This window comes from Lampris incognitus, chromosome 18 (genome assembly GCF_029633865.1).
Source record: "Lampris incognitus isolate fLamInc1 chromosome 18, fLamInc1.hap2, whole genome shotgun sequence".
Lineage (NCBI taxonomy): Eukaryota > Metazoa > Chordata > Actinopteri > Lampriformes > Lampridae > Lampris > Lampris incognitus.
Window position 1 is genome coordinate 16,180,975 of NC_079228.1, and position 15,425 is coordinate 16,196,399.

At 43.8% G+C, this 15,425-nt stretch overlaps 2 protein-coding genes and 1 pseudogene across 5 annotated transcripts in view; 2 read left to right on the top strand and 1 right to left on the bottom strand.

Annotated features, from left to right (window-relative positions):
- Positions 1-116: 116 nt before the first annotated feature.
- Positions 117-1,781, top strand: si:ch73-345f18.3 (uncharacterized). Its single transcript, XM_056298810.1, has 4 exons — positions 117-229; positions 556-631; positions 749-970; positions 1,240-1,781. The coding sequence occupies exons 1-4, from the start codon at positions 176-178 to the stop codon at positions 1,632-1,634; spliced, it is 747 nt and encodes a 248-aa protein (XP_056154785.1). The 5' UTR covers positions 117-175; the 3' UTR covers positions 1,635-1,781.
- Positions 1,782-1,805: 24 nt separating this feature from the next.
- On the bottom strand, positions 1,806-2,493 carry LOC130128350 (enhancer of rudimentary homolog; annotated as a pseudogene).
- A 1,760-nt stretch (positions 2,494-4,253) lies between these two features.
- hycc1 (hyccin PI4KA lipid kinase complex subunit 1) overlaps positions 4,254-15,425 on the top strand; it is a 28,638-nt gene continuing 17,466 nt past the window's right edge. Inside the window, exon 1 of one of the 4 annotated variants that reach the window (XM_056298513.1) lies at positions 4,254-4,389. The gene's annotated coding sequence lies outside the window, so the exon portion shown is untranslated. Of the gene's footprint in view, positions 4,390-7,394; positions 7,468-10,028; positions 10,096-15,425 lie in introns of those variants that run through there. The other 3 variants (XM_056298511.1, XM_056298514.1, XM_056298512.1) reach the window with 3 other exon arrangements.

The window sequence follows — 15,425 nt, forward strand, 5'->3', positions numbered from 1 at the left end:
CATACTGGGCCTCATGTTTTTGTCAGGTGCACCTGTCAATCTCATAACCGCACAGGAAAATACAGGAAGAAAACTTCTTCTCACGTCCCATGACGGTGACGTCATCGGGAATGCGGGAATTGGCAGAGATAATTGACCCCGATTCTCAACAAACAGCGAGTATCAGAGCTGCAGTATGTCCCATTTACTCTGCTGCTGCTGCTTCTCCCATGAAAGCAACGAAAACGAGGTAGGCTATGGAATTGACAAGTGATATTGAGCTACATATGATTAGTGGGCAAAATACATAGTCAGCCTTTTACGGCAGTATCTTGCGTAACAAAGATATTGCTTCTTAATAGAGATGTCAAACTGTATCACTGGGTTGTTCAAATTGCATAACCGGATGTCGACAGTCAAGTCAATTTTATTTGTATAGCCCAACTATGTGGATAGTAGCCTAAATAAGTTATTTGTGTTTTATTTCTGTCTCTGAGAAGTATCAGAAGTGTGAAAAACAGATTTCGGCTATTAGCTCCTGTTATGCTATAATTCCTGTGACCTCTGTCATTTCAGAGACAGCCGCTCCTGCAACCTACATCCTCAGAACCAACTAAAGCTGAATCAGCGAGACAAAAACCAGCACACATTGGTATATAGTCTTTGATTTCATTCGTCTATCTTTATTGTAGTAGGAGTTTAAATAATGGCATTTAGATATGTGTGTGGGGGGGGGGGTTTATTAATAATTCTTAGGCGTTTCCCCCAGATGCACAGGAGCAAAGGCGCAGTGGCAAGTTGGTGATGAGGCGAGTGTGTGTGTCAGAGCTGGACAAGAGGTTCTCTGATGTGGCAGAGACCTTCAATGAGCAGCATGACCACTACAAGACAATGGTGAAACACATCATCAACCTGCGACAGAACTATGGATGTAACCATGACAACACATTGCTTCTATATGAATGTGTGAAGAAGATCAGAGAGGAGCATGGTGAGTGGCATACAACCAATACATGCAAGCACATGCATGCAAAAAAACATACGCATGCGCATATACTACACACACAAACACATTAACAGATGGCAATTGCTCTGTGCTCCTTTACATTTCCTGCCAATATAAGCAATGTGTAGACAGGTGCTGCCTTCCCGTGGCCATATCGTATTGCTTGTTGTTCCCCATCTGGCCCTTTTTCACTCTCTTTCTCATCATCTCTCTCTCTCTCTTTTTTCCCTGTCTCTGATTCTATCTTTTCCAAGGAGCCCGGTATAGGGTAGCTGTTCAGATGAAGGGCTATGATTTCTCTCTTTTTGTTGTTCTGCTGAGCCCAAAGGGTGAACTGGAGGAGACGCTGCCTCCCTGCCTGCAGTTGGCTCAGGATGAGCTGAAGAGTGTGTCTCTGGCCGCCAAGGCCATCATCTCAGTGGGAACCAAACTCCAGGAGCTGATTGGTTGGCTTCTCCGTAGCGAGGAGCAGATGGCTGAGCAGGTGAAGGAGGCAGCACCAAACTACCAGGAGCAGCAGAGGCTGGATGAGAACCTGCAGGAGAGCTTGAAAGAAGTGATGAGGGCAAAAGAGATGTCACTGAAATACAAGCAACAGGCTGGGGAGGTCCTTACGGAGGCTGCTCAGATGGCAGGAATTAACCTTTAGTTATATATATATACATACACACACGCACAAACCCATGCACATTGGAATGAAATTCCATATCAATTAGGTGTACATACAATAGGTTACTACTGTATGCTGTTCTGGAACTACTCCTAAAATAATGAAAATGGGGGGAGGGGGTCTTTTAGTTACTACCAGGCCGAATAGGAACCACATTATTAATTAAAATCAAACTTAAGCTTCAAAGACTACAAGTAGTAAGTCAATTTGGTTAGAGAGACCCTGCCACCCTAAAGCAAAGCCAAACCTTTATTAATGGACATGCTATTACAACAACAACAAAAATCCCCATCATAGAAAACAAGTAACAAAGGAAACATTTCTTGAAAAGTGCAAATAGGAAACCCTTAGGCTCCATAACATCATTCAGCCCTTGTCCATTCCATAACCAGTTTCTCCCTCCACCACCTGTCCCTCATGTACTCAGGCTCCAGCTTCATTCCCTGCTTGCTGGGCTTGATGGCAAAGCAGAACGTAGATCTTCTCTTTGACCCAGTCGTTGTTGTATGGTTGGTACATCTGCGTGTCAACACGACGCACCAAGCAGCTGAGGTCTGCCAGGTCATCACTGAAGTCAAACAGCTAGCTGATGTCGGATGTTATTGAAGGGCTGTTGGGGTTCATTCTCCTCAGGTGCTCCTCATATATCATACATGCCTTCCATACACTCATTCACGGATACGTAGTCGGCATACGTCCTTCCCTCCGGCCTCATTGTGGGCTGCACTGATTGGATGGTGTGGGACACGATTTTGGGTTGTTGCTCAGTCAAGTTTTGTGAGTCCCTGCTTCTTTGTGCACCAAGGAGCTGACCTATGTCGCTGGAAGAATAACTAACGGAACGTTATTTACAGTAATATACAATACAGAATCAATAAAAACACATCACAGTCAAAATCATTAAAAGTATAGATACTATCAATATTTAAAAACATTCATACTACATTGCTTCCGGTATCAGATTGAATGACATATCAGATATTGTTCACTGTTCTGGGATACTTGTCTGGTATAACAAGAGTATTGCTTTTGTATTAGGACATGTGAAGACCTTAACTGTGATCCGGACTGCTTTTATTAACTTGATAAAAAGCGGACATAATATATAGTATATGTGAAATTTTACCACAGTGTGCTTGCTGTCTGCAGTGTTTTGTTATGTAGAGGATCATTAGGGGGCGTTGTACCCTAACTTTAATCTTTCACTACTCCCATTCTCATATATGCAGCAAAAGATGACCCCATACTTATTTCAGAAGCTCTTACTGTATTTTTTCAACTTTTGCTGAATGTTTGTCTCTATTCTTACTTTGTCTTAACTGAATGAGGTGACACTGTGAATCTTGATGTCTCTAGAATGGAGCAAGTCAAACTAAAGGGATGAAGCTCTGTATAATATTAAGATCTATGCACATCATTCATTATGGATAGATTTTTTTTTATCAAGTGTTATACAGTAACTATACTGGATGAATATAACTGAAGAGTATCATATGGTTTGTGTAGCAGCCTGGTTGATGAGTTGCGGTGGAGTAGGGACTTTATAATGTACACTGTCCAAAAAACAGACCAAAGTACCTTGTCTCAGCACTTAGAGTGGAGTAGAGGTTTTTTAGTGAGTTAGAGATTTGCTGACCTTCCCAGTTGTGCTACTGTAGAACTGCGGCGGATCAAGAATAGCTTCATAGTAATTACACCTAAAATTCATTTATCGATTTTTTTTAAAAAACTGCACAGTTAAGTTTAAGCACTACTGAATTTAGCATTAAATAAAATCTTTGTCATATGCCAATCTCAGTTATTATTTTTGTGGTTATATAAGAGGGAAAGCCATTAGATTTGAGGTCAGTTATCGCCCATTATTTATTAACAGCCAAAGCTAAGCCCTCTTTTACCACTTAACCTTTACAGGTCAATTTGATGTGCATTTTCCAGAATGCTGAACACAACACAATGGCACAGAGTGTTATGTGGTTTGTTTTTCAATGAAAAGGCTAGGGCAATCTTTGTGTGTGTGTGTGTGTGTGTGTGTGTGTGTGTGTGTGTGTGTGTGTGTGTGTGTGTGTGTGTGTGTGTGTGTGTGTGTGTGTGTGTGTGGAGAGAGAAAGAAAGAGAGGCAGCCAGTATTGTCTGTGTACTATTCTCCTAAATAGTTTCACATTATTTTGACAATTATCATGGCTGTTAAGTTTAAAGGGTCGGAATATCCAAATAGGCTACTGTTTACAATGAAAGAAAAAACGAATTCATTGGGAAGAAGGTGATTTAGTAATTGTATTGGGGGGGAAATCATATAAAACTCGGATAAGTTGATTTTTATTTAATGAGTCCCAAAAATAAGTTCAAGTGTCAAAAGATTGAGTGTTTTGACTTATTGATGTGATTTGTCAAAGGCATCTTTGATAGTGCACTCGGTTGTCAAAGAGCAATGACAGAGACAACCTAATATGATGATGGAAATTGCAAACGCGCAGCCTTGCTGCTAATTTGATTGGCGACTGATTTTAAGGCGGGGCGGCTTTTATCATGTTCTGTTCATGCATTGGCTTGGTCATCTGCCACTCTGCGACGGTGCCCTTGTTCAAGCTAGTCTGAGCAAAGAAAGTAAGGAAGATGGAAGTGTTTGATGCTGTTGAATTATTAAGGAGATTTACTGGCTAAGCGATAGCCTTTTGTCAACCCAACTGGAACAATAAAGGACGACGATAAGGGGAAAAGGGAAGATAGCATGCGAGTAAGTAAAGACGTGCTTCTACAGCCTACTTTGTGTCGCCCCTTAGCCAAATTGACTAGCTAGGCTAATCTGTAAGAACCACATTGACAGCTGGACACCATTCATCAAGACTCTGTGTGTGTGTGTGTGTGTGTGTGTGTGTGTGTGTGTGTGTGTGTGTGTGTGTGTGTGTGTGTGTGTGTGTGTGTGTGTGTGTGTGTGTGTGTCGGCAGGGGATTAATTTACACGTCCTGGCGTTAGTGGTCAGAAATATTTAGCTCGTTGGTTCACTCATGCTACTCAGTCCCAGAGAAAGTTACCAACTAGCAATTATAGCAAGCTGTCACCTGCTGAAATTGGTAACGACACAAGACAAAAGAACAAGGAAGGAAGAACAAGGACGCCTCTGCACAGTAATATAACACGTTTACGTCGCACCCGCTTTGTCGTTGCGAAGGATCAGTCAGACCTGTGTACTACTGGATTAAAGACGTCTTTTGTGTCGGGCTTTCCCCACCGTGTGTGTTCTGTCTCGCATACTTGATCAGATTCCTCAGACCGAACCATTTTGCCACTCTCATGTTGGGTAGTACGTTGGTCTGATGTTGATCATAACGATCACGGGATTTCAGCCTTCCTCTTTTCACCACTCAACCAAACTATGGCCGTGAACGTCCTCTAAGAGGGACTGGTGTGAGGCTCTGCTGCAGAGCCCTTAGGCAGCCCTATTTTCCGTTTTCCTTTTGTATGAAGTGTGCTCACGAATTCCTCGTTCAGAATGTGCAGTCTGACGTTGAATTCCTTTATTTGACTCTTGTGTGTCCTTCCCAAAAGCACTGATTTAGGCAGTATGGATATGTTGTTTAAATAATGTAGCCTGTCTTGCTGTGGTCATACACTGCTCTTTCTTTGCCCTTATTGTGTGAGTGTGTGAGTTAGTTAATTAGTTCGTCAGTTAGTTATCTGGGATAGGCTTGCCCTTAATCATTGGGTGTGTTTTTGGAGCAGATGATGGTAGTGATGATGCGCTGTTTAGAATTCTATCATAAATGAGTGAGTATGTTTGTGCACATGTATGTCCATGTGTGTACAAGCCTATTAATGTGTCTTGTCTCTGGCTACTTGTTTCTGGCCTTGTAATGCTTTGTGACAGGAAAGCCTGGCGGGCCACAGAGCAGGAAGATAGCGCTGGGGCTCCTGTCATCAAGCATCACAGATAAAGGCCTCCATGCCCAATGCCCCATAAAACATTCCTCTCATTTTGGCCTCCAAACCCGTTGCCATCCCTCCCCTTTCATTATGTTCTGCCCTGTTGAGTTAGAAGCAGACTCACAGAGATACTATACAGGGGACAAAGCAGACATGGATCCTTTTACCAGAAGCGTGTTCATAGGCCCAGATGTCAATAGAAGTAGCCTAGTTTTAGATTGAGGAGATCCCAGGAGAATCTTGGAAATCAAGCTAATTATCCACACAAGAGGTGCTATTTAGGAGTGAAATTCTAGTGCTTAGCACTAATAGTGCATGAAAGAGAGCTGTTAAATATAGGTAAGAACTAAAGCTGTAGCCCCCCCATCATGAGAAAAAAATTATGGAAATAGAAAGTCAGTGCATGGGGAAAGGAGAGATGAAAGAGAGAGACTGAAGTGAGAAATCAGCGGTGTTAACCATTGATCCCTTTAGGCTCACCAGCTAAAGGAAGAGTGGGAAGGATTGAGAGATGGAGGGAAGGAGTGGAGGGGGATGAAGATGTATCACTGACTCAGAGACAGCGGGGGGCGTAGGCTGCTTTAAGGCTTCCTCCCCATCGGTTTCTCCAGCTCTCTCCCTCAGAACCTGCACACACAGACAAACATACTGCAGACTCTACTGTGGTGTCTTCATAGCTTAAGGCTTTTTGTGTGTATGAGAGGGAGAGGGAGATGAAAAAGCAGAAAAGCCCTAGCTATAGGCTAACCTGCTACTGAAGAAAACCTGCGAGGGAGTTAGGTGGGCATAGATGACGCAACAAGAATAGCCACAGGCCACGAAAATCCATATAAAGACAGGCGATGGGAGACTGACAGACAGACTGGAAATGAAGGGATGGAGATGCATACTGAAAAAAGAGATGGCGCAGCTGGAGGGCAAAAAGTCTGTGGTGTAAAGAACAAAGGGAGGATATAAAAGGCGTAAACACAAGCACAACTACTGACCCAGAGGTCAGTATGTGCTGTGGACATTCAGGAAGCTCAGGCCTAGAGAATTATGGTCATAACCTTGCCATCACCCTTACCTTTTGAACCACAACTCCACAACAGTGCTCCCTTGTTGGCTTGTATTCTGTTTAGGTTCTAGTTACCTTTGTGCAATCACAGATTGACCTCACTGGCAGTTTGTAACTAGCCTACATTAAAGATTTTAGGTGGACACCATTTACTGCAATTCTTGTCATATGCACAGTGGCTTCTGTGCATATGTTCACGACAGTGTGCTACACATTAAGACGAGTTTGTCTCAAGATTGGTAATTATGGCCAACTCTGACGTTCTCCTAGCTTGTTCTGTGTCATGAACAACTGTTTGTATTGGACTCCGGTACTCGGAACCACCAGTAATTAACAACAGGTTTTAGCCCTGTTGTTTCAGGTTTAAACTCCCCCCGACCAGGAAGCCATAATACTTAGCAGAATGGAAAACTAGCAACACTGGATGGTCCCAGACCACAGATGAGAACCACTGGCTTATTTGCTCTTTATCTCATTTAGGTTGCAATGATATGAATGCTGATAGCTTGGGCATGGCTTGCACCCTGTACTTCAGGAAAAAGCGGCTAGGGCAGCTCAATAACTCTAATCTACACCCACTTTCTAGCTGTTTCTTTCTTCCGTCTGTGTAAGCCCTAATTCTCATTGGCCCATTTACTTCCTGATGGAAAGAGAGAAGTGTGTGTGTGTGTGTGTGTGTGTGTGTGTGTGTGTGTGTGTGTGTGTGTGTGTGTGTGTGTGTGTGTGAAACAGGAAGTGAGGTAATGGTCAGGGAGGACCATGTGTATGTGGGAATGCTTCTAAGTCTTTCTCATTTGCACTGGTCTGAACTCTTCACCGGCTCGCCCAGCTTCGTAAGTTCTCACTTCAGTGCTAGAAATCGGTGAACGGAAGTCTGTTATTCTAAACTGTTTGCTGACATGTTTACAGTTTAACAGTTGTCCCTTATTAGTGCCGTTTGTTTGCCCCTTGTCAGTGCAGCCTGTTTGGGCTCCACACAGAGTGTCTTGATGTTAAATGGATCTGTATTTGTCAGCTTGGTTTATATTGTAGCCATTGATACGAGAGGCTGTCATTGGATTTCGTCTGGAAATTGCGATTAGAATGTGGAATATGAAGCAGACTCGCCTGTGGAAATTTTATTGTTTATAAGAAGGTGGTGGTGGTGTTCAATGTGTGTGTACACTGTGGTAAATTGAAATGTTCTACTGTACCATCCTCAGTGTATGTACATCTGTACGGGATTAGGAGCGTAAACTACCCGAGGAGTACTGTTTGTGTTGGAGGAGTGTTTCGAAACCCTCTAACAGAGGAGCCTAAAAGATGATGAGCTCATACAGATTGTCAAAAATACAGTGGCTATGTAGGTGTTTGTGTGTGCATTTGGGAACAAGAGGGGTATGTGCGGCTTCAATGTCAACTGTCAATTTAGCTAGCTCACAGGAACAGGTTTTGTGAAACCAAGAAGTGAATAAACACACACACACACACACACACACACTTGGCTGTTGTGAAATGCATGACACATTCCCATCACTCCTTGGCAAACAGTCAGCTCCATCAATGTTTTGCATTTTAAAAACTATTTATAACCAGGCTGTTGTAGGCTACATTTACGCAGCCATCTTTTTATTGACCAGTCTATCCAACATAGACATTTACATAAGTGTGTGTGTGTGTGCGTGTGTGGGTTTTAAAGACAGTCTGTAGTTCTTAACCTGTTCATCAGTCTCTCTCGGCCTGAAAGGTTGCCATTGGCAGCAGAGATGAAGAGCTCGCCGTCTTCTCTTTAATCAGATCTGTTCGTCACCTTCTCACTCCTCAATTAAACATCCCCCCCCTGCACACCTCCATATACTGCAAACATATCTGTCCTTTATACTGCACCCGTCCATATGTCCATTTCTCTGAACAGGCATTGATTCTGCTGCTGATCTGTTTCATTAATGTCTCTCTGCCACTCTGGCTGTCCCTCCCCAGCTTTTATCATTGATCTCCTCATTCGTTCATCCTTTCATTTTGTTTATTCTGTCTGTCAGGCCTGCGCTTGCGTGTGCCTGCGCTTGCGTGTGCCTGCGCTTGCCACGCTAGTTGAGGTGGACAGGACATACTTCTGCTGTATCATTCAAGCCAGTGTGCTCCATGTCTCTGTTGGTGTCTGCTGTTACCTGCAAGTCCATAATGACGCGGAGGTGGCTGAGGAGTTATCCAGATGGAGACCAACAAGGAAAGCATCTGCCTAAACAGCCTAATTGATTACAGTAGCACACTTCCAGGACAATTAATTTCCTGTGTTATCCCACAAATGGCTTGTGCAGCCTCAAGGCAATGTCAAGAGAGTCTGGCTGGGTTTAAGTTGGAGCGTTGTATGCTTGTGTGTACATCTTGTGGTGTAAAACAGGGGCCTTTTTGAATATCTATCACTGTGAGTAGTTGAAGCAATAAGCCCCAGTGGTGGACTTTGATTCTTTTTATTACAACTCGTGGGAGTAGTTCCTTCTTGTGGGACCGTAACTGTCAGATGAATTAAGATAAATGCAGTCTCAAATATCCAGATTAAACTCTACTTGCTTGTTTTATTTATTTATTTTGATATACTCTATTGATCCCCATAGGGAAATTATGTTCTGCATTTAACTCATCCTAGCTAGAAGCAGCGGGCAGCTGCTGTGCAGCACCCGGGGATTAGCTCCAGTTCTTCTTTCCATTGCCTTGGTCAGGAGCACAGACAGGAAGGAGTATTAACCCTAGCATGCATGTCTTTTTGATGGTGGGGGAAACCGGAGCACCCGGAAACAACCCACCGCAGGCACGAGGAGAACATGCAAACTCCACACGGGACGATCTGGGGTGACCCCCCCCCCCCCAAGGTTGGACAACCCCGAGGTTCGAACCTAGGACCTTCTTGCTGTGAGGTGATAGCGCTAAGCACTGCGCCACCATGTTGCTTGCTTGGAAGCTCAAAGCAAATTTTGTTGCGGCCAACATGACTTCATCGTGCAATAATTTACAGCTATTAAACATTTAACAGATTAAAGCACAGTATCACAGATTATGTCTGTGAAACTGATTTGTGGCATAAACATATGTTCTCACCTGAAAGCTACAATGCTATACACTTTTCTTTAATGCGGAGACAAAGAAGTGAGCTTGTCAGATTTTTGTTCTCTCTCTAGTTGTTCACCTTGTCAGAAAGATAAAATATATAAGTAAAATTAATCCAGCAAGTGTAAAGAAAAGGAGAGTCGGTGGGAGGTAACGCAGATCTCTCGTGATGGGGAGTACATCAAAATAATGTGTCAGCCAGTGTAAAGACATGATTTTGGATGAATTGTTTATATATATACTATATTCTTTTCCATTATCCAAACCGCTTATCCTACTCTTAGGGTCGTGGGGATGCTGGAGCCCATCTCAGCAGTTATTGGGCGGCAGGCGAGGAGACACCCTGGACAGGCCGCCAGGCCATCACAGGGCTATATGTACGTTGACATAAACCTATTTTCAGTGGTAATGGCTTTTATCTTGTAAAACATTGTTTATTAAAACTTTCCATCCAAGTGTTGTGGTATAGGCCTAGGTTTGATACAAATTTACAAAATTATTAATTCAGTAATGTCTGAGAAATTCACTGGCTGCTTCCCAGAAAGTTGAATCAGTTCATCCAGACACAACGCTTAGTGGGAGAAACGTTTCACCACTCATCTAAGTGACTTTGTCAGTCTCAGCTGGCTGCAGGTATCCCCACCTGTGTAAAAAGGACAGTTGCATAATGACTGAAACTGGCACAGTTGTGTCACAACGGAAACCAGCAATTGATTTCATATGCAAATTGCTGTCCATCCATCCACCCATCCATTATCCAAACCGCTTATCCTGCTCTCAGGGTCGCAGGGATGCTGGACCCTACCCCAGCAGTCATTGGGCAGCAGGCGGGGAGACACCCTGGACAGGCCGCCAGGCCATCACAGGGCCGTGGTTAAAATCTCCAAGGATAAATTTGGGGGCATCCGGACAGATTGAATCGAGCCTGTGTGTTACGTTGGCAATCGGTTGTGCAGCGGCGGATGCAATAGCTCACGCATGAATGTACACTATCGTGAAGAACAGCTGCTGAAATTCACGAGGCAAGTAGTAAGCGCGGAATAAGTCATATTTATCGGATTTAGTCATAAACTAAGCAAAATAACCCCCCAAAACACAGCATCAACTAAGAGCCTGATGACTCCCTCCACCTCCAACAAACACTCGTCCACACACACACACACACACACACACACACACAATCATCTCTCGCTGTCTCATATATTGGTTGGTCCGAAGGCAGTGGGCCTTGCTAATGATTGCAGCTGCTGCAGGTCAGCTATGCCTCCTGTTAGCTCCAGTATGCTAACATTAGTCAGCCAACTCTGTTGCTAGCGGCAGTCAGTGACATGGAGGGATTAACATGGTTGAGATGTAAGCAAATACATGGTAGAAAAGCAGCCACACACTTGTGTTAACGTGCCGGCCATTAAAACGTATAAACCGTTTAGTCTGTGACCATTAATAAATGTTAAAATGGCCACGTGTACTATTCACAGAGGATTGGGGAATAGTTGCAATCACAGAATTGTAAGATGGTGACAGACGTACGCTTAGGCCTCCCCTCAGTTCAGGGATGGTCATTCCCTCTTCACATAGATGGCCTCTTTGACTCCCCATTCAAACCAGCGTTCCTCCCAAGGATGTGCACATCCTCATCCTTGAAAGAGCGGCCACTGGCCTGTAGATGGGTGCAGACTGCAGAGTCCTGGCCTGACGTGTTAGCTCTCCTGTGTTGTGCCATCCTCTTCACCAGTGTCTGATTGGTTTCCGCGATGTACAATTCATTGCGATCCTCCTGGCACTTAAATAGCATACACTATAATGCTGTGTTTGTGCCGGGGGACCAGATCCTTGGGGTGGACCAATTTTGGGCACAGTGTGTTTTGGGGTTTGAAAGCAACTGAGACGCAGTGTTTGGAAAAAACGCGTCTCGACTGTTCTGAAACTCTCGCCACATATGGAATCAACACTGGTTTACGCTTAGACGGCCGTTGTCCTTCTCTCTTCGATTGGCTGGTGCAGTGTTTGGGCATCTTCCTGGCTTTGACTAATGCTCAATTAGGATAACCAGGACCTGTGTAATGTGGGGTTTCTCCCCTTCCCCAGCCGCTGTGTCGGTGGGGGCGTACGTCCCTGGTGTCACTGGCTGCTTCTCTCCTTTTTTCAAAGACAAATGTTACGGGGGGGCAAAAAATCTGCCAGTCGACTCCAGAGAATAATTCACCGTTTCACTGATTCATTCTCTATACCTTTTTAATCCATTCCAGGCTCACAAGGGGAAGCTTGTCCTTGAAGGCAATGGACGCAAGGCGTCACAGACATCCTACACTCGCACACATTCTCACTCAAATTCACACCTGTTTGCAATGTAAAATCTCTGATCCACCTGACATGCTTGTCTTCAGACTGAGGGAGAAATCTTTTCTCTCCGAAGAAACACCATGCATATGTGGGGGTTGGATGCGAACTCTACATGAGAACCCATGCCCCTCTTGCTGTGAGACACCGACACTTTTACCCCTCAGCTTCCACCCCTTCTTTTTAGTGTGGTAATAAGAAACATGCGGGGGTGAGCAATTTTGTATTTCTGCTTATGTAATTGTTTTGTGGTGGTTAGGTGACTTTCTTTTGTTTGTGTATTGGCCCAACCTGGTTACAGCTGGGAGAGGCCAGACACAAGTATAGACAGGGCCATGGGCTGAAGGAGCCTGTGTAAGAGGGGAGCCTGTGGTTTTACAGGACTGAATCCTCCACACCCTAATCACAACCATTTCACTAAACAGAGCCTGCTATTGGCTTGCATTTACGCGTGCATGCACAACCTATGCACATCTGGCCTTAGATAGCGCTGTTCTCATCATACTCTGCAGCATAAAAGCACTGAAAGATGGGCAGCAGCAAAAAAGCAGTTGGTTTGACAATTTTCTTTTTTTCTAAATGAAGGCTTTCTTCATAATGCTGCCCATTACATGACTCACCCTCTTCCCTCCTGCATCGTCACTCTTGTCATTTGTCAGGCTATAAATATGCACCTGCCTGCCAGAGAGAGACCTCATCCAAAATACCGGATTTTAGACGTGCAGAGAAAGAGATTTATGAAGCGCCAAAGCCTTGGAGCGGGGGTCTGCAAGGAAATGTTCCTCTGCAAAAAGATGGCAGTGATAAGGGCGGATAGGAAGAGAGACAGTGGCAAAAATCGACCCAGAAACATTGGATTTGTGTGGGCTTATGGAGGTTGACATATTGTTAAACATCTGGACAGTAGTCGTCGTAACGCTAGAACGACCGGGATTTCACTCCTACCTGAAATGACCGTGGGCTGTCAAAATGACGGCCGGTTTTTAAACTCTTTATTCTGTCAAGATAAATACTCAGTTGAGATATTAATGCACTGCATATGTTAGTATGTCTGTTAGGAAACAACTGACATCAAAATTAACATTTTAACAACTTGAATACTAGTTTTAAACAATTTAAACTTCAGAGAGACATGGTCGAATTTGAATAGCAAAATTGAAAAAGTAAAAATACTACCTGAAAAACCAAACGGAAAACATATATTGCTAATCTAACAAACGTAACAAGGCTTATACAACGTGAAATGTAAAAAAAAAAAAAAACTGAAAATAAATATTGAAACAGTCCCAAACAATGACCGGAACTTAAAAACTACTAGAATGGCCATACCCAACTGAGATGATTGCATATGTTACTATATCTGTTAAGAAACTGACAACAAAACTAAAATTTTAACAACTTTAATACTATTTTTCAAACAATTTTAAATGGTCGCTGTCCAGCACCTGTAAATGCTGCAACGCCGCGGTGGTCGTCATGGTGCAGCGTCTGTACCCAGACGTGTTGGAAATAATCACGGATCAAGTTTAGACTTACTCTGCACTGGAGAACACTAGTGTGTTTCTAGCACACAGCAACGAACTCCATGGAGGAAATGACGTAACCAACACACGTCGTAAATAGTGGCATGACGTGCACGATCACGCGCAAGTTACGAGCCGTCTTTTTGACCGGTCATGGTCGTTTTAGGTAGATCTTATCATAACTTTTTTTTGTACAATTGATCTCAAACTAATTTTAATGCAAATACAGTGCATCTGGAAAGTATTCACACCCCTTCACTTTCCCCACATTTTGTTATGTTACAGCCTTATTCCAAAATGGATTAAATTCCTTTTTTTCTCATCAATCTACACACAATACCCCATAATGACAAAGTGAAAAAGGTTTTGTAGAAATTTTGGCAAATTTATTAAAAATAAAAAACTGAAATGTTGCATGTACATAAGTATTCACACCCTTTGCTATGACACTCAAAATTGAGCTCAGGTTCATCCTGTTTCCACTGATCATCCTTGAGATGTTTCTACATCTTGATTGGAGTCCACCTGTAGTAAATTCAATTGATTGGACATGATTTGGAAAGGCACACACCTGTCTATATAAGGTCCCACTGTTGACAGTGCATGTCAGAGCAGAAACCAAGCCATGAAGTCAAAGGAATTGTCTGTGGACATCCGAGACAGGATTGTATCGAGGCACAGATCTGGGGAAGGGTACAAAAAAAATTCTACAGCTTTGAAGGTCCCGAAGAGCAAAGTGGTCTCCATCATTCGTAAATGGAAGAAGTTTGAATCCACCAGGACTCTTCCTAGAGCTGGCCGCCCAGCCAAACTGAGCAATCAGGGGGGAAGGGCCTTGGTCAGGGAGGTGACCAAGAACCCGATGGTCACTCTGACAGAGCTCCAGCGTTCCTCTGTGGAGATGGGAGAACCTTCCAGAAGGACAACCATCTCTGCAGCACTCCACCAATCAGGCCTTCATGGTAGAGTGGCCAGACGGAAGCCTCTGCTCAGTAAAAGGCACATGACAGCCCGCTTGGAGTTTGCCAGAAAACACCTAAAGGACTCTCAGACCATGAGAAACAAGATTCTCTGGTCTGATGAAACCAAGATTGAACTCTTTGGCCTGATTGCCAAACGTCACGTCTGGAGGAAACCAGGCACCTCTCATCACCTTCCTAATACCATCCCTACAGTGAGGCATGGTGGTGGAAGCATCATGCTGTGGGGATGTTCTTCAGCGGCAGGAACTGGGAGACTAGTCAGGATCGAGGGAAAGATGAATGGAGCAAAGTACAGAGAGATCCTTGATGAAAACCTCATCCAGAGCGCTCAGGACCTCAGACTGGGGCGAAGGTTTACCTTTCAACACGACAACGACCCTAAGCACACAGCCAAGACAACGAAGGAGTGGCTTTGGGACAAGTCTGTGAATGTCCTTGAGTGGCCCAGCCAGAGCCCAGACTTGAACCCCGTTGAACATCTCTGGAAAGACCTGAAAATAGCTGTGCAGCGACGCTCCCCATCTAACCTTACAGAACTCGAGAGGATCTGCAGAGAAGAATGGGAGAAATACCCCAAATATAGGTGTGCCAAGCTTGTAGCTTCATACCCAAGAAGACTTGAGGCTGTAATCGCTGCCAAGGGTCCCTCAACCAAGTACTGAGTAAAAGGTGTGAATACTTATGTACATGCAATATTTCAGTTTTTTATTTTTAATAAATTTGCAAAAATTTCTACAAAACCTTTTTCACTTTGTCATTATGGGGTATTGTGTGTAGATTGATGAGAAAAAAAAGGAATTTAATCCATTTTGGAACAAGGCTATAACATAACAAAATGTGGGGAAAGTAAAGGGGTGTGAA

What these genes read in the sequence shown, in the direction of transcription:
- si:ch73-345f18.3 (XM_056298810.1), top strand. Translation starts at nt 176, where the DNA reads ATGTCCCATTTACTCTGCTGCTGCTGCTTCTCCCATGAAAGCAACGAA. An exon ending in ACAAAAACCAGCACACATTG is followed by an intron (nt 632 to 748) that starts GTATATAGTCTT and finishes CGTTTCCCCCAG; the next exon opens with ATGCACAGGAGCAAAGGCGC. An exon ending in GAAGATCAGAGAGGAGCATG is followed by an intron (nt 971 to 1,239) that starts GTGAGTGGCATA and finishes ATCTTTTCCAAG; the next exon opens with GAGCCCGGTATAGGGTAGCT.